The following is a 23,244-nucleotide window of genomic DNA, read 5'->3' on the forward strand; positions in this document are numbered from 1 at the left end:
TGGTCTCCAACAGGTCATTCCCCAATTTATCTGAAGCTCGCGTGTGGCTCGCAGTCGGGGGGCAGACGGCGGGAAAGCTGCACGCACGGCGCGGTGTCCATGCGCCGCTCTGCTGCCGCGGGGCTTTCCTGACCGGGCTGCAGGCCCGGCTGCAGGTCAGGCCTGTCCCGCCGCTGCCGCCTGCGCCAAACTGCGCCCGGCGACAGTGGGAGCCGCGTCGTCGGCACGGGGGGGCGGGGCCTCCAGCCGCTCTCGCGAGGCGCTGCCGCCTGCTCGCGCAGGGGGCGGGGCGAGGGGGCGCGGTGACGCCGGCGGTTGCCAGGCACGGCTGACTGGCGGGCCGGAAGCGGCGCGGGCCCGGCGGTGGCCGTGTCAAATCCACGTCGCCGGTCTCGCCGCTCCGATCCGCGCTCCGCCGGCGCCGTGCCTGCCCTCACCCACCCGTGCCGGCGGCCATGGATGCGCGGGCGCGCGCCAAGCGCTACGAGAAGCTCGACTTCTTGGGGGAGGGGCAGGTGAGCAGCCGTTACGCCGGGGGAGCCGGTGTCTGTGCGAGCCTCCTGGGCCTGGTCCAGCCGCTCTGTGAGGGCCGGTCAGGCGGCCCCGGGATGGCCCTTTTTTGCCTGGAAGGGCCGCAGCGGAGGCGGCCCGCCGCCCGGGGTTGCCCGCAGCCGGGCCCGGCACGGCCCGTCTCGCCTCCCGCAGGCGGCGGCAGGGCCCCGCTGTGAACCGGCTGGTCGGGGAGGTAGCCGGGGAGACGGATTGTGCTGCCGGCCTGCGGGCAGCAGCGGTGCGTGGCTGCTCCCGAGGGCAGGCCCGGCACAGCCGGGGCTCCAGCCCGAGGAGCGGTGCTCGGGGCCGCGTCTGGCGAGCGTCGGGGCTGCCCGGCCCCGCAGTCCTGTCAGCTTCTCCCTCTCTCCTTAGTTTGCCACGGTCTATAAGGCGAGGGATAAGAACACCAACCAAATCGTGGCGATTAAAAAGGTGAGTGTCAGAATGTTTTCTTTTTGTGTGATCAAGTGTCTGGTTGCTCTTGACCCCCCTAATGTGGGGGGTTTTTTACCTCGTGGGTAGTGGGAGAGTATGTATTTATGTTTCTAGAATATCTAGCTAGCATGTCTTTAATACTTTTCCTTCCCCTTCTGTCTTACTACATTTCTGAGTTTCTGAAGGGTTACCTGGCGTGGAAATTAGGTATTTGCTAAACTGATTTATTTAAAAAAAAATACCACCACCACCACCCCCCCAAAAAAAACACACCACGTTTCCAAACTTCTGGGTTTGTTAGTCCTTGATAGAGGCTTTCTGAAAAAAAAATCTTTCCTCCTACTGTGCCGAACTTCTTTTAGTCCAGGAATGTTACTCTTGATTAAGTTCTCCAGAATTGATGGTAGGGTTTTTTTTTTTGACAAAACTTGAGAAAAGTGAACTTACCTGTTTGAATACAAATGTTGGAAATGTCTATGTTGTCACGAAGTGTTTCACTTAATGCTATCTAAAGAGGTTGCAGGATGTTCTTCTCCTAAAAAGAGGTCATTAGCTGTGTTTTGTGAGGGTTGAAGAACACGCATTATACTGCTTGGGTTAATTAAAGGGCCTTACTTATTAGACAAATCTAACCATATCAATATTAAGTAATTTTATTTTATACACTCATCTCTTTTAGCATTACGATACTTCTCCTTTATGGTTGCTTCTAGTAGCAGCTATTGTGAGAAGTGTACTTGTTTGAATTGTAATATTTTCTTAACTTTTCTTATCTGGAAGTATCAGTAACAGGATTCTGGACTTGAACATTTCATGGCACTAAGTGGTTGACTTAAAGCCAGCCCAAATTTACAGAATATGCTAATTTTACTAGAGTCATCTAAGATGACTGTCTATTCCTTTGCCCTCATATCTCCCTGGAGAGAAGCTTGTTAATGGTATAATAATGTTTTGTGGCTGCAAAGCATTTTATGCTGCCAGTTTGCATTATGTCTGTTTTCAGTGCTGTCATAGCCATTTTTAAGCTTTTATAAAAGCTAATGCTGCAGAGACAGTTATTTTTTTGAAGGCAGAAAAAATCCAAACCAACCCTAGTTGATAAAGAAGAGTAATACCCCTTACTGCTGGCACAGGTGCCTTAACCTTGTGTAATATGAAATATTTCATTTCAGATTAAACTGGGACACAGATCAGAAGCTAAAGATGGTAAGTTTTAAAACATTTTTGTGCTGCAGAAGCTGTGCTTTGTTTGCTTTGTTTCTGTGAATTAGTACTCTAATTTCCCGTACCATAACTTGGTTGAAAAAAAAATGAGCTCAGCTCTTTTAGTGTAAGGCTTAGTAGAGGATTGCTTCCCAAAATGCAGGGACAGAAAGAAGCAGCAGAGATACCTGTATGCATAGTATATGTCTAAATATGAGTGTGTAACTGGCTAGCTTCTCAATTTAAGTAGAATACAGACGTGAATATGGCACACAATAATAATCTTTACAGCCCTGAGTTTGGGATATATGTTTAATTGATACATCTCTATCTCTGAGCCTTGAATATTTAAGACAGCTGAGAGTATTTATCTCTGTTTTCAGATATTTCCCTTGTTCTATTTTCAATTTATGCGGAGACAAAACTTACTAAAAACACTATCTTAAAACTTATTTTGCTCTGTGGATTTTTTTTTTTACGTTCAGAAATTGGGTCCATATAGCAGTGTCTTTTGATCATGGTTTTGACTGGCCACTTGCTTTTAGATACTTGGAGTAAAAATTCAATAATCCTGATCTCTGTGTGTTCAGGCTGCTCTGCTTCAGGGATCCTGCATTAGGTTACCAGCTTTCCAATGAAGAATCTGTGCTCTCAAATCTCCAATTCCATTTTAAGTGCTCAGTTTCTCTTTAAAAATTCTTCTCTTATCCCTGAGTCTCACCATTGAGCCAGCTGCCAGAGTTGTGATCCATCTGGCCAATGCCTAGCTATAGTTCAAAGATGTTATGAAAAATAATGATCATGTCTTGTTTCCCTGTGCTTCTGTGCTTTCTGGTAACATGATGTGCTTTTTTTTTTTTTTTTTTAATCTAAAAGCAGCCCTTGTCAACCTGATCCTAAAATAGATAATTAAAATAGGAGAAACAGGCAAATGCTCCTGTGGTACATTGCACAGGATGTTTCAGTTGTGCATGAGCAGTTTTCATACAAGCCATACATACCAGCATTTTGAAAGGAGGAATTGTTACCCTGCAGTAATTGTGGTTTGATGCAGTGCAGGCAGCGTGCTTGCCAAAGTGCGCTGTCTCCTCATTGGTTTTTCTTTTATAAAATCTAACTATTAAAGGATTCAAGCAAGGGTGAACAGGTTTTGGCCACTATACCTTTTAAGCCACAGCATGAGTATAAAAAAAGCCATGTGCCTTGCCTTATTTAATATTACTATGTCGAAAAGAGATGTATTCTTGAGGTTTGTCAGTGTACCTCCCCTGGAAATGAGACACACTGAAGAACTAGTATTTGCAAGATGTAATTTTTCTTTAAAATAGAACTGAAGCTTACAATACCCTCAAAAAGGTGGTTTGTTGTTTTTTTGTTTTGGTTTTTTTTCCCAAGGCTTTTGCTACAACTTAGCCTTTTTCCCAAAAGGCGGACGTGTTGCTTCATAATTTGATTATTGTGGTGTGGAATTTATTTGGTGTGGAAGGAAGTGTACATCCAGTTTTATTCTGCAGCAATCTATTTATCTATGGCAATGTACTTGTTATTTAACAAATTGAGTGGTTATTAAGTAGTTAGTAGTAAACCATCAGTAAGTAACAGAATAAGTTGCTTTGGAGCTTCCTCCAAAGTTTTCAATTTTGTTCTGTCTCTATTTTTTATTTTTAATGTAGGAATCAACAGAACCGCCCTCAGGGAGATAAAATTGTTACAGGAGCTAAGCCATCCTAACATTATTGGTGTAAGTAAAATAAATGCTACTTCTAGAATCTGTCCTTAGGTACTTTTTGATACAGGTTCAAACTGATATTTAGAACTATTTGGGTCATGGAGATGCTACTTTATTTTATTTGAGCTGTTTTTTCCAGCCCAAAATGGGCAGTAAAACAATTGTATCAGCAAAACACCTATTTCAGTAACAAGGACAAAATAGTTTCTTTTGAAATCCTCTTACTTTTCAGCCTGGGGCTATGTGGATGTTGATGGTGGGGAGAACTGTAGAATTTTAATTAACTGATTTTGCATCTCTCTGATAGACTAGCAAGTGGGTGCAGTGCTGAATTTACCTGATTGCTTCACATGGAACTGGTGACAGCCAAAAGCAGGCGTTTGTAACCAATGGTAAAATGGGATTCCTGCAGCTCATTCGGTTTCAGTGCTGATATCTAAAACTTCTGTCGGCAGGAGTAAAACTTGCATCTTTTCAGTTGCATTTAGGTTGACTTCCAGCTGCAGATACCCAGGTGGAACTAAAGATATTTTAAAATTACTTAATAGTGATAATTTGAAAGTCTGCCATAAATATTACACCAAATATGAATTTTCCAGATATTTCATGAAATTTTTTGTGCTGGTTTGGCTGAACTGAGGTAATTTGCCATGAGTTTAGTTGATTTTTTTTGTTGATAGTTAGCATGGTCCTGTGTTTCTGAATGTTGTTTGAGAATAATAAGATAGCACGTTGGGATACAGTTAATGTTTTTTCCCAATACCTTTCCAGTATTTAGGACTTGGCACAAACTACTGTAAGAAGTCACTGATGTCAATAGGGAAGCCAGTTTGTTTGTTGCCATGGGCATTGTAGAAGCAGTTAGCATGAGCAGTTCAAAAAGGAATTAGACAATTTCATGATCAGCAGGTCTGTAAGCAGGCTGTACCCTTCTTAGCCGTCCTGATAGAACTATTGTGGATGTTGCAAGCGTAAGGGGCATAAATTACAAAAAGTGGCCAAGCCTGTAGGGTCACCTGCATTGTCTCTTATTACCATGTTTTCTGTAGAGAAAGAGGGTGAGCACAGGCACTGCTGCTATGAACTATGCAAACAACTGTCTTTCAGTTGGGTGATACATATAGTCATCATACTGGGACTGTAAGGAATGAGACACCATGGAAAGCATACCTTCCTGATCATGGAGGTAGAATACAAGGCTAGATGATCTGTTGTTCTTACTCAGCATCACACTTGTGTTATCTCAAATTAAAAATTAATACTGTAATTACACAGCTTCATCTTAAGAAAGGACCATTTGGATGTTCTCCAGATAGGTTTATTTATCTTAGAAAACTTGCTACAAAGATGAATACACACCTAGAAATACCTTCAAAGGGAAGATAATAAGCCTAACGCTTAGAATTTCTAAATATTGCATGCTTACGTATGTATTGCAGATACAGAGCTGAGTCCATGTGAAAATTTACTCTGGTCTTAAGAAAGGGTAGGGGTTTTGTAGAACAACAAAGTTTGGGAAGAGGACAAAGTGTGCATTAAATTATTTGTTGCAGTGAACATGGTAAAGTTAATTTTTTTGTTGTTTTTAAACTCCAGGAAAGAGGGGCAATTGCGTAAAATGTTATTACCATGCTTAATGGGGATTTTTTTTTTTGGCAGGGTGGATGGGGGACTGACTTAATCTAAATTGAGTAAGAATTTTTGTATTGCAAGTTGAAAAACTTAAACCAGTTCAGCAAGCTGAAAATTCACATGCAGATTACAGTGGTGCAGAATTTTACAAAACAGGAAGAATGAGAGTAGGCTTCATCATATTGTATTTTGTTCTACAGCTTCTAGATGCATTTGGACACAAGTCTAACATTAGTTTGGTGTTTGATTTTATGGAAACAGACCTTGAGGTAAGTTTTTTTTTTTTTTTTTAAGGCTCTTTAGTTTCAGTATCTTCAAATGTTCTTTTAAAAATACTACCTTAACAGGCTTACATTTCCCCATGTTAGAAAGGCGACTTTTATTATGTCAGTTGATTCAAATCATGTCTTAAAAGTAGTTCAGATAATTTGACAGTTTTTTTGAGTTATCAGCTGATAGTGCCTTTACTTTTAAATAGATTATGTTTACCATGTAAGTTTTCCAGGACTCAGTCAAAGTGTAGAACCTCAGTCATAGATCAGCATCTCAGAGTGCAGTTGCTAATCATAATGTCATCAAATCTGTTCAAGTAAGTATAATATCAAAGTATGACAAGTGATGAGCTGATACTAGAATCACATGCACCCAAACCATTCTTTTAACTGTAATAATGGTAGATGTTTGCAAATCAGCATCTTACAGATGTTTCACTGTCCAAGATCTGAAGTCTGTTTGTCTTTGCGTGAGATTTTGATGCAGGATTCTTCATTTTGGAAGACTGTCCTAGATGGCAATTCTGTATATGTGCACATAACACTGCTACTCTGGACTGAAATTAATGTAGTTTTTAAGCTAGCTCATTACACATACGCTGTTAAGAACTAGGGATAGCATTTAAAATGTTGAAAGAAAATATCAACAGGCTTGCTGAAAGCTAAATGAATGCAAGACTGAAAACAGTAGATCAGTTTTTTTGCTAATAGAAATTAAAATAATGAGTGGACTTGCTAGAGGATTCATTCTGTTAACTTAGTAACTATGCAACATTTAGAGCTGAAGAAGATATGGTATACAAAGAGGAATTAAATACGCTTGTACTACATAATACTGTGGTACACAGAGCATTTATCTGTGGTGTGATATTACTTAGGCCACTATTTGGGACTGCAGACTGTTGTGATTAGGCGTGTGCTGCATACATGAAATTTTGTGTGGTCTTAGCTGTTTTGTAAGTCTCAAAGAACTTAAAGCTTAGGAAAGGCTGAACTTTAATATTAACAAGCAAGTTTTGGATAGTATCGTAGAAAATACTTTCAGACAGAATGTTTGCATAGAATGTAAAAATTGAAGAATGCAGAAAACCTAAGTAGATCTGTTAAAATACAGTAAAGTGTATAAAGCCATACCTCCTTTTTTTGGAAATAGAGGAGGAAAACATTGCATTTATGAAGATTGGTTGCTTAGGTTGCATGGAGAAAGAAGGAATAAGTGGAAACATAATTTCAAGTTTACTGACACATTTATCACTTTCATGTATACATCTTTGTCTTGTAATTTTGGGTATCAATGTGGTACTGAGATAAAATAATAAACTCACATTTCCCACGCATTTTCTTATTTACTGTTTCCACAAAGTTCGTGTAGGCTATCTGGACTCTCCACTTCAATTCCTGATCTCCATGATAGACCTATTTTTCTGGAAAAAGGGTGAGAACGATAGAGGATATGTGACTGCCAATTCAAACTTTCAGTCTTAAAGGATGAAATAACTTTTGAGCTGCAAGAATGGAAGTTAATGTTGCATGGTAAACTTTACTGTCAATCTAACACTTTACAGGTTATTATAAAGGATACTAGTATTGTGTTGACGCAATCTCACATCAAGGCATATATGCTGATGACACTTCAAGGATTAGAATTTTTACATCAGCACTGGATTCTGCATAGGGTAAGCATGTGCTAAAGTGATAGCCTTTATGCTGTAACAGAAGTCACATTTGATAGAATTTCAGTCTAAATTCTAATGAAGATAGTTTTGAAGTTCAGGCATTCTTAGTCCATAAGCATTCATGACAGCTGTTTTGGAGACAACAGCAGTACCAGAAATGTTAAGAACTACTGAGGTGGTTATCATTTAGATATCTTATATAAAAGTGTCTCAAGTTACATGTGACTTCGATTAGCTCTATATATGAACGGGACCTGGCTGGGATGGATTAAAGTTTTTTCACAACAGCCTGCATGGTGCAAAGTTTTGGATTTGATAACACCCCAGTGTTTCAGCTTTCTCTTTTTCCCCACTCTGCCCTCACCCCAGTAAGCAGGCTGAGGGTGCGCAAGAAGCTGGGAGGGGACACAGCTGGTACAGCTAACCCAAGCTGGCCAGAGGGATATTGTGTCCCATATTCCATCATGCTTAGCAATACAACCTGGGGCAGAGGACCAAGTTGGCTTTCTGGCTTCTGAGGTGGCTGTGGCTTAGGGACTGTCTGGGTATCAGTCTACTTGTGGAAGGCCATGAATTATTTCCATTGCATTACTTCTTTGTTTGGCTTTTTCAATCTTCGCCTGTTAAACTGGCTTTATATTGCTCCCAGTTTTCTTGCTTTTGCTTATCTTGTTCTGCCCTTCTGAGGGTGTGGGATGAGAGCAGACTGAGCTAGTGGCTGTGTGGGTGTTTCGCTGCTGGCCAGAGGTCAACCTGCAACACACTGTTACTGTGATTTCTATGTTATTTGAAACATTTGCAGGGTCGGGGTTTTTTATTCATTTGGGAGCTATGCAGTTAAGACAGTACTGCTGTTCCTGCAGCAAAGCTAAAGCCTATCAAGAGGCAGGGCTTTTTTCAAACTCTGCAGCTGAAATATGATAATATTCAAATTTCTGTGGTTCACTGTAATTTTCATGTATGATGAAATATTTGATTTCCTGGCTTGTTGTTTGGGTTGTGTTTTTTGTTTGTTTGGGGTTTCTTTTGTTTTCCACTCACAGTGTAGACTTAAATAGAATCAAAAGTCTGCATTTTATAATACTGTTCTGGCACACCTGCCAGCACATTTGTTATATGTTTGTTTTTATCAACACTGAGAAAATTAATTCTTTGCTTTCTACACTGACAGGATCTTAAACCAAATAATTTGTTGTTAGATGAAAATGGGGTTTTAAAATTGGCTGACTTTGGCTTGGCAAAATCTTTTGGAAGCCCAAATAGAGTTTATACACACCAGGTAGTAACAAGGTAAGACCTTCTATTTTGTTTCTTACATAGTGATTGTGTAGCTGTTTTGCAGTGTCTCTGATATATGTCAAATCAACATGTTCAGGGTTTGACATCTAGGTCATGTGATATGGCTGTAGTGGCAAGAGCCTCGTAACAAAACACAAGAAAAGAGTTGTTCCGCAAAGCCTCTGTAAGAACTGCTAGAGTATCCATCCACTGAGCTTGTTCTGGGGTATGACACTCCCTTGTGATGCGTGGAAGTACAATGTTTCTGCCTACAAGCCTGGCTTTCAGAGCAAGACAGCTGTTACTTTCTGTTAATCATGAAACCTAGAATGTTTTGTGTTTTTTTTTTTTTGTCTTGGGTGGGGTTTTTTTTTGTAGCTAGTCACAGTAACTATTATGAGACAAAAGCTTGAACCAATTAGAATATTTATTAATGTTATTATAGGCATACCTAAGGTATGCTTTAAAAAGCAAGACTGCAAAATACACAAGGTATTTTCCTTTTGTCTGCTGTTAATGCTACTATTCAGGCAAAGCTGGTTTGTGTTGACACCTTTATTCAAAAGAAGAAACAATACAGTAGTTTCAAATGCAGCTGGTATCAGATCAATGCATTAAACTTGATTGTTTTTAGGCAGTGAAAGTAACTGTTTTAAACAAAGGCTGACAAGGTTCATTTTGCATAAAACTAGTTTCCATATTGAAGTCTGTTGGTATGGAGATTTTTTGGAAGCTGGAAGGAATTTTGCCTTTCTGTCATTTCTTCAACATAAAGCTTAAGGAAAATTTTGGTTTATAACATGCAAACCTATCAAATACTTTTTTCCTTTGCACATGTATGTTTCTGTTGCTTGTTAATCAGCTCTGTTGAAACTGTAGTTAATTTGTGGTTATATGACCCTGTGGTGAGGAGTGCACAATTCTGTTCAGTCTTTCTTAAACAAAACACTTTGCTGGGTACAGTATAGCTCTTCAGTGTCTGAAAAATATATAGGCATGAGCAGTACCCTCTCTGTAGTTCTTGCATTGCCACAATATACAGCATTTGACGCGAGCAAAGCTGGGTGATTTTCCCAAAATGTGTTTTCTTTTCAGGTGGTACCGAGCCCCAGAACTCCTGTTTGGTGCTAGAATGTATGGTGTTGGTGTTGATATGTGGGCTGTCGGTTGTATTTTAGCTGAGTTGCTCCTCAGGGTAAGTCTTCAAATGTAGCCATTTCATATATTCTCTTCAGTGCATTACAACTTTGTGTGTGGGCTTCCCCTTTCCTGCCAGCAGCAGCAGGCAAAGGCAGTTAGGCTGTTAAGGCAAGGAAGAAAAGGAGGGGGAAAAAAAGCTTCCAAAAGCTTGCTAACTGTAAGGATAGTGAAATTTTGGAATAGACTGAGGTTCCATAATCATCACAATCATTGGAAGTCTTTCAAAATGGCTGGGTAGAAAAATTGCAAACTGTTGCAGTCTGATCTTGGGGAAGATCAAGTAGGTAACTCCTCTCATCCTCTGAGTGTTATCCTTTTACGCAGCCTTCTATCAGTTTTCATTTGCTGTCCTTCTAGAAAAGTGACATCATGCATGCTTGGTCCCTTATACATTGTTCCTTGATGACTAAATAATCATCACCAGTACCTTACTTGTTGGTTTATTTGTAATGAACGGAAGACTGATATTTTTCTAAGATGTGGTTAGTTGATAATACTGGAATGAAGCTGAAGGTTAACATCAGGCTAATCCTATGCCACTCCTGAATATGGTACATAGATGGAATGGTGCTTAAGTACATTTTACTGAAGTGGACCATTTATTATGCAGCCATTTGGAGAAGGCATGAAAGTGTGAGGTGGGAAGTGTAGATTACGAGCACAGACATAGCTGAAAACATAAATTATACTGCAGGCTACTTTGTCTTCCATGACTAAGTGGGTTCTGCTTGGTTTTTGCACTGTGCTTTAAACGCTTGTGTGGCCTTGTATGGGAATATAGCGCAAGATAGGTGAGGAAGTTACTTAAATGTAAATACGCTCAAGTGACTTGCACCTGTCTGTAGAAAAAGCACATAGATCACACTAATTGTTTTACTGACCTTGTGTGCTTGATGAGTAGAACCTCTGTGTTAGATAACATAGGCCTGTGAGAAAACCTAGGCACCTTATCACTGTCAGAGATTCCTGCTTTGTTGTGAGAAAGAGTGGGAGGCTGTGCCTGCCTGAAGCCTTGAAATACAGGCGAGCTCAGCAGGCTCGAATTGTTGAATTCCGTTGATTCTTTGGTTTCTCACTAAACAGAAAATGGCTTACGGTTCGTTTTTATCACTTTAAATGTATCTATCCTTTTTCTTGACTGTACTGGGTTGAAGGACAATGCAACTTCTGGGATCTTTACAAAAGCAGTTTATGTTCAAGGGGCTTTCATTACATCAGAATTTAGTACACTGCCTTGTAGGGATGCTTGTTATGGTCTTTCTGTGCTGACTTCAGGGAACAAGTAATGGAAAGATCACTGCAACTAACTGACTATAAACTGGCAAGGTGTAAGAACTTCCCTGCATCAGTTATTTTATGTTAATGTGGTGGTAGTTTAATCTTATGTTTAACTCTCTGCTATCAAGCCTGGGTTGCAAGAAACCTTCAGAATCTATTTTGAACATCACTACAAAACCTTGGATATTCAGTGTACCTCTTTGTGGGCAGCTGGTATACGAAGATGTTTTGCCCTGCAATTTTGAGGGATAGCTTATAGCTCCTGTCTAGAATTGAAGTTCAGAAGTTAATTCAATCAAATGCTCTTGCCTTCTTCCAGGTTCCCTTTCTGCCTGGAGATTCTGATCTTGACCAGCTCACAAGGATATTTGAAACACTGGGCACTCCAACAGAAGAACAGTGGCCTGTGAGTCCTTTTCGTTTGACAGACTGTTGTTAGTTTTACTTTATACTCCCTATTTTCACATTTGAAATCAAATTAAAGGGTATACTAGAATAGCAGCTGCCTGCTTCTGAGATTTGTTTCTCTTGGAAAATCTCTGATCAGTATATCAGTGGTGTTAGCATTAAGCGACAGTAATGAAACTTCTTTCTTTGCGTATCCAGAGTTTTCCGTGGCCATTGGTGTGAAATTACGGTGGTTGCTCAATGTTTTTGAGATGCTTGATTAATTAGTCTGCTTTAACCTGAAAGGCTTTAATAACTTTCAGAAGTAGGAACAATTTTTTAGGGACTTAAGTTGGCCTGGATAAGTTATAGTTTTGGGATACAGTAAGAAACACCAGACCGACAGCTGTAGGGATAAACAGTTGATCTCAGAGTAGCGGTACTGTTAACAAATACGATTTAGTACTACGATTATCTCTGAGATTGCAGTAAATTCAGTAATTCAGTAACCCCAGGCCAAGCTTAGTGTCAGGGCACACAATGACATACCTAGTGTGCCTGATAACCACAATTGACAGGACACAGGGCATAACTGTTGATGACCGACTTGGACCAGCTGACAGGCATGGCAAGTCCTGAATTCTCTGATCAGACTGTTCTTTTTTATAGTTGAGTTGTGGAAGCACCCCCTGGACTGGCTAAACAGCCATCACATCTCCCCTCTGCCCTCCCTCCGTGCCAGTTTTCCTTTGTGTGAACAGTCCTCAGAAGCTGCTTTAAAGAGTGTGCAATCACCAAATGGAGCTAGAGCTGTATAAGACATGTGGTCACCATATAGAGGAGATGCCTTATAAGGCAATACTGGCCCCAGATTTTCAACCCTTGCTTATGAAACTGTGGGGGGGAAAGCGCGGTTGTCTTATGTTGACACTTAGCACCTTGCTGGGAGAGTCAAGTGTGGAGAGGAGTCTGATCATGAGGTGATGAAGGGTTGAATTGAGACAAATAGTCAGTAAGGTGGAGTGCCAAGAAACCCATCAGAAGAGTGCAAGCCAAAAGCCAAGTACAGATCTTTAATATGACAACTAAAGCAAGTAAGAAGCCACTCAAAATAAGGAAAACAACTAGGTAAAGAAAACGATGTGGCACAATGTGGGGGTTGGGCAAGGGCCAGTAACACTGATGCTGAGACTCTGTGTATCTCCTGTTCAAGAATGCTCAGGGCCAAACAGGCTTTCCATGTTTCATGGTGCTTTGGGGTCAAGGACCTTTGAGAGGTGTAGGGTTTTTTTAACTTACGGGTGCACAACAGGGTTTGGTGGTAACTATAGCTGCATCTTTAGGAAGACAGGAAGAAAACAGAATGTGTGCAGTACAGACTGTCTCACGTAATAGCAGGGGCTGTGTGGGTTTGGGTGCTGCACCTGTAAGTCCAGCACCTATTGACATTAAATGTCCTATGAGTGGACCCTTTTTGATCAGTAGGCACCGCTGTGTCTCAGAGGGATGATAATAGGTCTTCATCTGCCACAGGACCTACATCTAAAGCATGATTGATAACCAACCTAGTTATGCTCAATTCTTATCTGGGAGATTGGCCAGGAAATAGCGAGAATCCTCAGTCATCTTGGGGCACTTCTCTGTGAACAGAAGCTGTCAATGCCCAAAAGCCAGAGTCTGTATTTTCTATTGGAATTTGTTGTCTGATTCCAGACCCTAAAGCAAGGGTGTGGGCTTCTGATTCTGAAACTTGGGTATCCCCCCTGCCTCGTATTTGCAAGCCAGGCTAAGTAATCCACAGTAACAGATTTGCGGTAGCACTTGCTTAATTTTTCTAGGTGTATGTTTGTGAAAGGGCATGCAGAGATACTTGTGATGCCTCTGTTAGCATCATACTCTGTTTCAATAATTGATGGGATGTGTAAGTCTGGTTGGGCTTCAGGAATTCAGTGTATCATCATTTGAATCCAAATTGAACCAGATATTTCCTTTGCAGTCTTCTTGGTCAGTATTATAAATCTTTTTGTATTTTTGTTGCAGAAACTCCCTTTTCTGTAGCTTCCAGCTGCCAGTCATGTTTTTCTCAGGCAGGTACTGCCACTAGGGGGATCATGAAGTCTTCTTAATTTATCTGCACAAGCCCAGAAGCTTCTAAAATAGGCCGTGGCAAGAGTCTTGTCTTCAAATGCAGGCTGAGTATCCTGCCAGGCTTGAGCTAATTCTTTTTGCAGGGAGACAGCTTGGGTTTTGGCTGCATTCAAATGGTGCTCAGCATTTCTGAGACAGTGAGCAAAGAAGAATAGTCAGAGTAACTTCCCCTTAGAGTTTGTGTCTTTCTGAATTTCTATAAAGTAGCTAGGGAAAGGGAACAGGTACTTCTCTCTGCAAGAAAATTTGGTTGGTTTTGGCAGGGTAAAACAGCCAAATAGGGCACTCACTACAGGGTTGGACAGGTAGTGGTGCTGTGTACCATATTCCAGACAAGTTACGGGTTCAGGGTATGGTAGCAGACACCAGCCTAACAGTTTTAGGGATAAACAGTTTATCTGAGAATAATGCTGTGTTTTGCCAGTATTAATAGGGTCAACAGGGAGGACACAGCCACCAGCAAACGAGTACACTTATTTTACTGTCTATTTCAAGGTATTACAGGAAAAAATATGATACCTTTAGTCAAAGCAATAAGCTCATTATACTCTAGTTTTGAGCAGCAAAGACAATAAGCAAGGTAATGCACCTAATCATTACTACATAAGGTTAACTATAGTGATTAAGATACATCACCAGTTGCCCTAATACTTTACAGTCATCCAGATCCACAGTTGCTTGGGAGCCCTGATTGCAGTGAGGATTTGGAGCCCCTGTCCCAGCAATTCGGAGGTCCTATGCAGTGCATCCACTCATAGGTGAGGTCTCCAAAGTTGCTGCAAGAGAGGTCCAGCTTTTATACAGTGAAATAAACATAGTTCAAAACTTCAAGTGCAGAAAGGTCTGGTGTCATCCTCCCTGTTGGATTCCACCCAAAGCCTGGCCAGGGCTCAAGGAGGAGCTCAAAGGACTCTATCTACTTTAGCTTTAGCCACGTATTTCTCAACAAGGCCAGACATCTGGCTTCATGGACTTACAGCATACCTCTAAATAAGGCCAGGTCTCTAGTGTCATGCTTTACCACATGCCTCTAAGTAAAGAAAGATTGTTTTGCTGGTTATCATTACACAATAAGCATTAGAGCAAAGCTTTTATAGATTAGTAGGAATATATATATATTGATGCCAAAGTAGATCAAGAATACATGTGCAGTTAATACTATGTATACTAGATATATTGTTTGGTTGGGAGGTTCATATACAGTTCAACTTCAGTTAAAGGCCTACTGTTCAGGCCTCAGTACTTCATGGTACAGTAACACATATAAATTAGTAGAATCATTATCTGTGTCGAGATGGCAGTAAATCCAGTAGTTCACTAATACTGAGCCAAATTTAATATCAGGGTTCACAAGTGACCTGTGTAGCTATGGTTGTCAGGCAGGCTGACAGGAATCAGGCCGATGAGTGACCCGAACCAGCCGACAGGCACAGGGTCCTGAATTCCCTGATCAGATTATCATCTTCTGTAGTTGGGCTGTGGAAGCACCCCTGGACTTGTCATCACTTCCCACCTCTGCTCCCTCTCTGTGCTGCTTTTCCTTTGTGTGAATGGTACTAGTCCCACACAATTCTGTTGTTGTTCTGGGATTCTGCATGAAACACATGAAGATTTTTGCAGTTACGTTTCTGTCTTCTTTGGAGGGGAAGAGCTAAGATAAAGGTGGGGAAAGGAGGCAGCAGGAGACTGGCTAGAATGACAGATGATGCATTTCCAAATTAATTTGCAAGCCCGTGCATTTCAAGAATTGAAAGCTTTACTGTCAATATTATAAATGACTGAGCACATTCTTGAGCATTAATATTTTATTTTGCTTGGATAAACATACTGAAGTGTGGTGACTAGAGGTTTAAAATACTTAAAATGCTATTAAAATACAGTGTTTGGATAATAGTCTGTAAAAAGGTCATTTTTATGATATATTTTATATGGTACTGATTTCTTACATACAGGAGAAGAAAATTACGTGATTAAACTGTTTAACTGCTCGGCATATTTTCCTTCTTTCCCCCCACTCCCCAGATAAAAAGTTTCAGTTGTATGTTTCAAAAGTAGCTCAAAATATTCATGAAGATAAGCGGACTTTGAAGAGGAGGACAGTGTATCATTAATCTTGGAGAAAATGCAGACTGGCTCTTTTGTGAATCTTGTCTTTTCCACCATGTCAGTTTGCAAAAGAAACAAGTTTTACTTTATTTGTCTGCACCCACTCTAAAGTTCTTTCATACTTCCCGTTAGCAGTTTTTCCTTTTGTACTGGTCACCACTAAAGCACAAGGGAAGGACAGATTACTTGGAAAGTATGGAACAACTTAAACAATTACTAAAATTCCTACGCTTATTTCAGTGACCAGGGTCTTCTGAAAGGTAATTTGCTTCTCCTGAAAGACTGCTGTATGAAGTTCCCTTTCTGTGGAAAGCTGAACTCTCTCTAACTTGAAAAACATACATGCCATTTTTGTCTTTGTAGGGAATGAAAAGTCTTCCAGATTATGTCACATTTAAGTCTTTCCCTGGGATGCCTCTTCAACATATCTTCAGTGCAGCTGGTGATGACTTGCTCAATCTTCTGCAAGGTTTATTCACATTTAATCCTTGTACTAGGGTTACAGCTACTCAGGTATAGTATGTTTGCATGATGTCCTAATATTCATTAACCTACTGTTAATATCAGATAAATGTGCTTTGAAGCAAGTAAGCCAAGTGTGAAATGAAATGTAATATAGTTCTGTTTATGAAATACTGGAAACCTATTTCTGGTGTTCAATAGAGAGAGCTCTGAAAGGCATGAAAAATGCTCACGATCATCTCCATTTCCAATGTAGAGCAACGGTAGACAGCTACAAGGTGTATGAGTTATGGCCTTCAGTCCTTATGTATGACATTCAACATTCAGTCACCTAGAGCTTGAAACTTCAATTTTAACATAGTATATCCCATTCTCTGATTTTGAAAGGTTTTCATCCTCAATTCATGCAGTCTGTTCTTCAGTTTCATTTAAACTTCCTTGATTATGTTTTAACATGAAATTCTGTGGCAATTTAAACCAGCATTCTGGTCTGAATATAATTTTCCATTATACTTGGATAAAACTGATCTAAATTTCACTACTCCTTGATGAGGAGAAATAAAGGACCTTGAATGAAAATCTTGCAGAATGTTCTAGTTCAGAATATTGATTTCTGCTGTGAAGAAGATACAGCAGCTGGCAGTTTTAAAACTGTATTTCTGTCACCTTACACTGTTAGGGAGGCATGTAAGAAACAGAGCTGTCCCCTTAAGGCCAAGACTCCCTCATTGCTTGTTAGACAAGGCAGATCCCAATCCATGAGATTAATGCATGTGTTACTTATCTTTTTACTAGAAGACTTTTCAGAGCACATTCAGGGTTTTTTTTTTGTCACCATCTTTAAGAACTTTCAGTATAAGTTCTGCTGTGCATGGGACACGTTGCGTATGAGTTTGTATGTATGAAGTAATTTTAGAGGTCATATTGTAGGATGGTGATTTGAATATTGAATATAGGTTTTTTTTTTTCTAGTGTAGCATTTTTAATGATGATGACACAGTTTAAGGCAGGAAACAACTTGTGCTTACTGTATTAGTTTTATAGCTGGTACTGAATGCCAGGTAACAGACATAAGCAAAAGCAATGACTACCTAAGAGACAGCTTAGCCTCATTTCCTTAACCATGGTTTATGCAAGCTGTGGAACTCCTAACACTTAAAATAGGGTATGTAATTCCACTCCCTGATATTAACCCTGCTCCCTTGTGTTTGTCTTCAGCTCTGATTCAAACTACATTTTTACCATGGCTTACAGCACAGTTAAAGAAATTTTGGGGAAAGACTTATTGTAAAAGCTAGCAAAATAGGTGGTGTCCAGGTCCTGGATCTGATCAAGGCTTCAGAGATATTATTTTAATCTTTCTTTGTTCCTGCTTTCTTCTTCATCCTCTTGTCTCATCTGTCTGTTCAGAATATAAGGTCTCCAGAGCTCCTGCAGGGTAGTCTAGAGCTTTGTTAGGATGTCTCAGCATTAGTTAAAAATAACAGTACACAATTACCTCACCTTACAAATTGAAGGGCTATGGTAGTCACTGAGAACACAATCTTGATTTGCCCCAAGGCCACCTTCTGGTATAAAAGTGTCCAATTGCAAGTGCTTTATTTAATTATAACCTCTTTATAGGTGGTGTTTTGACACTTTATACTAATTACTTGTTTATTCTTCCTCCATTATCGTTAAGGCATTGAAACAGAAGTATTTCAGCAACCGACCAGGACCCACTCCAGGAAACCAGCTGCCAAGACCCAACTGTCCTGCAGAAGCTATAAAGGAGCCACAGAATGCACTTATAAATTTAAAAAGGAAAAGAACAGAAGGAACAGATCAAGGTAACCCCTTAATGTTTCATCTGTTTTAGAACAGGAGCTACATGCTCAGAGGGAACGTGATGCTTCCAGTGTTTCAGAACAAAAACTCTCTGAGCAGATTACATCCTTGGGCACCAGCACCAGCTGAAGCCCTTTGATCTGTGTTTTAGGGAAAAATGCTTTAGGGTGAGAATGACTTCACCCTGTGTTCTCACAGTACTGGTACAAAAAAGGCTCTTTTATGATGATTACAAATCTACTTGTTAGAAGAGATCTCTAACAAATAGATTTTTTAGGTGAAATACCTAGTTCCACTAAATTCTGTAATAGTGTGGCCCTACTAGGTAAATTACAAGCTATTATGAGGCCTGTTATTTTTTTGAGACCTCTTACTGAGGTGTGGAAGTAACTTACATCACTTTAAAAAATGAGGGGAAGAAGAGAGAAACGTAGCATGTCATCTTTCATAGTACAGACTGAAGGATGTAAGTTGAGTTCAGAAGACAGATTTCTGTTCTTTCTGTCATGGACTAAGCAAGTTAACTCTTAAGACTGCTCTGGGTAAGGCACATGAAGCATGTTTCTATGACCCTTTTAAAGGGCAAGCCTATTCCCTAACATTTAGTTCTGTATGGAGCCTCTAGTCTTCCCCAAACAGTAGCAGGTACTTCATTTCTTCATTGCAAGAAAAACTCTGAGGACTCAAGACCTATATCTGACACTAAATTACTCAGACCTTCTACTAGAGAGGCAAATGCTGGTTCTTAAACTTGGAGTTGGTGGTCTTAACAGCTGGAATATGCTAGATAGCAGCTGCAAGGTTAGAATCAGCTTTTTGTTATTGCTGGTAGGAGACTCTGTTTTGATACAAGAGCGATAACTTTTTGGAATGGAGATGACTCCATGAAAGTGCATTTCCTCTTGAAGTCAGAAAGACAGCTACATTATTAGAGTCTGACTTAATGTTTTAGGCACTTTGACCTCTTGTTTCTTAGTCCATGTCAAACCAAATTAGATTTAAAGTCTAATCTTAAAAAAAAAAAAAAAATTATCATATAACTATTTGGATGTTCTCTGCTGACCCCAGTATGACGGTTCAACTGACATGTGGGAACTTGTCAAGTTACCATAGCTTAGGTAATTTATTTAAGCTTTTTAGCTCCTTTTGCAACATGATGGGAGGGTCTGTGATTAATGTTTTGGAGTACATGCCCTAAAATTTGCCTGTTAATTGAAGGACAGGAAAGAGGAATAAATGCTTCCATGCGTTTTGTGACGTAACCATTTAAGTCTTGTATTTGAAAATGAGCAGAGTTTCTGGAGCTGTATCAGTCTAGAACACCAATTGTTTTAATGTCTTTACAAAAGTCTCATCTTCTGCAAGATAAAATTAGACTTCTGTGCTAAATGTCACGAGTTTTGAGACTGGCTGTAACTGAGGCATTTAGGACATCAGCATTAATTTCTGAGACACTTGAGTATCAGTATAAAAAACAGTATCATTTTCACTAAGTGTTTCTTGAAGCACATAAGAAAATCCATTATTCCTTGTTGCTGTCTTGGCTGGGCTGACGGAACGTGAGGGTCTCAAAGGTAGATCCTCTAGTGACAACCAACATTAAAGGAGAGAGCCAATGTTAGAGCTAGCAAGTCTGCTACTCTGCATTTCATTTGACATCTTTACATAGCATTACCATGTGGAGGTGAAATCTGAATATCGGTTTGGGATCCTACAGTCTTTGCTTAAATAAAATTTGAAGCAGGGAAGGCTTTTATTGCTATTAAGGGTAGAAATGTGCAAAAGTCATTTCAAAGAAAAATAAGTTGCGTCCCCTGAAATTCTTAGGCTGGTCTATGTTTGTATCTTGCATAGTCCATTCTCTTTCCCTCAGCCCTGTTGACATAGCACTCTGGACTTTAGCAGAAGGGACCAAGTGATTCCTGGTAGGTACCTGCTTATAAAATGTTGGCACCAGGAACTGGCTGCCAGAAGGAACTTATGCCATCCCCAGAAGTGCTGGTTTCCACAAGGACAAAACCCCATAGCCTTTGGGGTGTGTTCACCAAACTTAAATGTGCAGCAGCTATACTTATCAAAAAACAGCCCCTTAGTTGTCAGGGGAAACTCACTAGACGGATGACTGCCTGTGAAAACTATCAAGCATGCGTCATTTCTAGCTATTGCTACCACTTTTTTTCTGATCAGTGAGGTATGTGGAGACACTGATGCTATGATGACATCACTGTCCATCTTCTCCACTTGGGCAAACACTTTAATGAAAAACAGCAATCCTTTCCCGGAACACCAATTTCTAGTTGCATTAATCTGCATTTCTGAATTAACAGAGTATAGGGGATGTATGTATTTTAAGAACTGTTCTGTGTTTGTTTGGAAAAAAAAATACCATTCTGTTCATAGGTAAAGTTAAGAATTTGTATTCCTTGGGCATTTGTTTAAAGTTCATGGGTGCAGTTCAATGTCAGTGTATTTCAGAGGAGAACTCTGCCTATAGGGCAGGCAAAAACATTTGGATCCTTTCACAGTAAGCTTCACATCCATCCCAGAAGGCAGCTATGGTTTATTCTACCTACATTATAACGAAGTAGCATAGGAAGAAATGAGAGGACAAGATGTGGAGTAAAACTGGAGAGGTACTGCTGCCCCCATCATCGCTACAGCTGATGCGAACAAACACATAGGTAAAGGATGAGGCAGAGACTAAAAGGGCCATTACTTCTTGCACAGAGCGTATGGCTGAGTGGTGACAGCTCATAAGTAAAATCATGAGGAGTGCATGTGTGGTGGGGCTGGGTTAACGGTCAGAATTGCTTGCCTTTCTTAGGTTTGAAGTAAAATCAACTGTCTAGGTTTTTATACCAACTAAGGTAAATACTTACATGTATCCCAAATGCAATTAACACCTAAAAGCTGAACTTGGGGCTTATTTGGAGTACTCGTACTAACTCAAATGGGCTTTGATTCTATCACTCTTTCATAGATTTACTGGAAATAGTCATGCTTTCTGGTGCAGCAAACAGCATGTACCAGCTCAGAGTAGATGTATCTCAAGAATAGTATCAAACAAGTAGTAAAACTTTGAGGAGGCCACTGAACCCCTTTACTTTGGTAACAATGTGATTTACACTTTTCAGGATTACCAAAAAAACTGATTTTTTGATTGCTGCGGATGGTGGATGAAAATAAGTGAAAATGGCCCAAGCTGCAACCATTGAAAAAAATGCTGTTATAGTCACTGGATGGTTATTTTGTAATATTTTCGTATGTACAATACGAATTTAAGATTTCCTTACTGAAAATAAGGTTTCATTAATATTCTGTTCTGAATAAAAGTATTTTTAAGAAAAGAGATTCCTTTCTCTGGTTTGCTGTCTCATTACTTGGACTCATGCTTTGAGGTAGTGCCTGTCAAAACTGTTTGCTGGCTACAGATTCACACAGACTAATTTTGCAGAACGTTCATGCAGCTATCCTGTACAGATGCACACAGGAAAACTGCAAATACAGCCTTCTCACTTGGAGCTTAGATGTACATATGATTGCCTGCCAGACCTGTAATAAATGTTGGAAAAACTGTGTCATTATAAAGGGCGGGCAGGATCCTGTTTTGTTCCAGTTAATACACCAGTGTAATAAATGTGTTTGCATGTGCTCTCTATAGTCATGCATTCGGACTTTCCAAGGACACCTCCACTGTACTGAAAACAGTGGGATACACAGATTGAACGTGAAGTGTTAGGAGTTTTCTGCAGATTCCACTCTTCCAGGAGAAATTATCTGAGAGCATATACATATTGCAATTTTGAGGCTGAAAGAGAAACAGTAAGATGGAGGGAGATGCAACTGGGAAAACTATACCAGCCCTCCTGTCAGCCTGTGGCTGTTGAGCAGTTCATAGTGCAGATACTGGGCTGAGCTCTGCTTGATTCCCAGCATGGCTGTGTTGCAAAGCTGCTGGGCAACCAGAATTCTGCAATGGAAAGAAACAAGCCACTAGGTGCTGTTGGTGCGGCTTAACCACATGTCCACCCCTGTTGTGCAGTGGAGCTCAGGGGTACCTGGTGGGAGAATGACAATGGCTCACCTGTGAACTGCTTTCAGCATTCTTGTTTCTGATGTATGTGGCAGGCATATTAGTAGAAGACTTTGAGGATTGTGGAGGATGAGCAACCATCTTTTTGGTCCTGTGATGCTTCAGTTTACTCCTACCTTGAGCCAGTGCGAAGTATGCTGGCCTGGTAAGGGAGAACAGTTACAAGTCTTCCAATACCCTACTGTTTTCTGTATTGGTTGTTGGCAGTTGAAAATTAAACATAAGTTTCCTACTAAGATCTAATTGACAGTGTAGAGTAAAGGCTTATTAAATAACATCAGTTACAGCAGTTTTGACAGTGTAATCAAACAACATCATCCTGAGTGCAGGCTGGGGGATTAACAGAACTGCATTCCTATTTCTCATGGGCATATGTACAAAAATATGTTAATCTGAATAGGGAAGAGAGAGTTAGGAGTAAACTTTTTTTGCATTAAACTTACCAAAGGCAGCATTCTGACTGGACTTCAAAGCCTGGAAACTTTCAGCCCCTAAAACAGATACTGGATTTTTCAGTGAGTATCCTAAATATTTCGTATAACAAAGTTTGCATGGCACTGACAATTTAAGTATTCTGCCAGCTCTGCTTTGAGAGTAACAGGATTCCTTTCTTGTCAAATGCTGTGTGTCCCTAGGTGATACCCTCCCCTCAAGTAAACCTTTTGCAATATCATAGAATCATTTCAGAAGAGACCCTCAAAATCATCCAGTCCAACCATAATCTAACCTAACTCTAGCACTAAACCATGTCCTTAAGAACCTCGTCTAAATGCCTTTTAAACACCTACAGGGATGGTGACTCCACCGCTTCCCTGGGCAGCCTGTTCCAATGCCTGACAACCCTTTCTGTGAAGGATTTTTTCCTAATATCCAAACTAAACCTCCCCTGGCACAACTTGAGGCCATTTCCTCTTGTCCTATCACTTGCTACTTGGGAGAAGAGACCAACCCCCTCCATGCTACAAG

General features: G+C 40.4%; 1 protein-coding gene across 2 annotated transcripts; it reads left to right on the plus strand.

Moving 5' to 3' along the window:
* Positions 1-304: 304 nt before the first annotated feature.
* CDK7 (cyclin dependent kinase 7) lies at positions 305-21,536 on the plus strand. Of its 2 annotated transcripts, none has more exons than XM_065861412.2 (12): positions 305-515; positions 925-984; positions 2,160-2,193; positions 3,864-3,931; positions 5,752-5,820; positions 7,389-7,499; positions 8,671-8,789; positions 9,873-9,972; positions 11,575-11,661; positions 16,260-16,409; positions 18,040-18,187; positions 21,320-21,536. In XM_065861412.2, the coding sequence occupies exons 1-12, from the start codon at positions 456-458 to the stop codon at positions 21,343-21,345; spliced, it is 1,032 nt and encodes a 343-aa protein (XP_065717484.1). In that variant the 5' UTR covers positions 305-455; the 3' UTR covers positions 21,346-21,536. The 2 variants fall into 2 exon arrangements, with proteins under 2 accessions (XP_065717484.1, XP_071658259.1); XM_071802158.1 differs by lacking the exon at positions 21,320-21,536 and adding an exon at positions 20,711-21,310 and having other exon boundaries at positions 333-515.
* Positions 21,537-23,244: the final 1,708 nt, after the last annotated feature.

Source organism: Patagioenas fasciata, chromosome Z (genome assembly GCF_037038585.1).
Source record: "Patagioenas fasciata isolate bPatFas1 chromosome Z, bPatFas1.hap1, whole genome shotgun sequence".
NCBI classification, from domain to species: domain Eukaryota; kingdom Metazoa; phylum Chordata; class Aves; order Columbiformes; family Columbidae; genus Patagioenas; species Patagioenas fasciata.

Bases quoted from the DNA above. Each gene is read 5' to 3' on its own strand.
- CDK7 (XM_071802158.1), top strand. From the start codon at position 456: ATGGATGCGCGGGCGCGCGCCAAGCGCTACGAGAAGCTCGACTTCTTG. The intron at 516-924 runs GTGAGCAGCCGT...CTCTCTCCTTAG, and splicing joins ACTTCTTGGGGGAGGGGCAG to TTTGCCACGGTCTATAAGGC. The intron at 8,790-9,872 runs GTAAGACCTTCT...TTTTCTTTTCAG, and splicing joins ACACACCAGGTAGTAACAAG to GTGGTACCGAGCCCCAGAAC.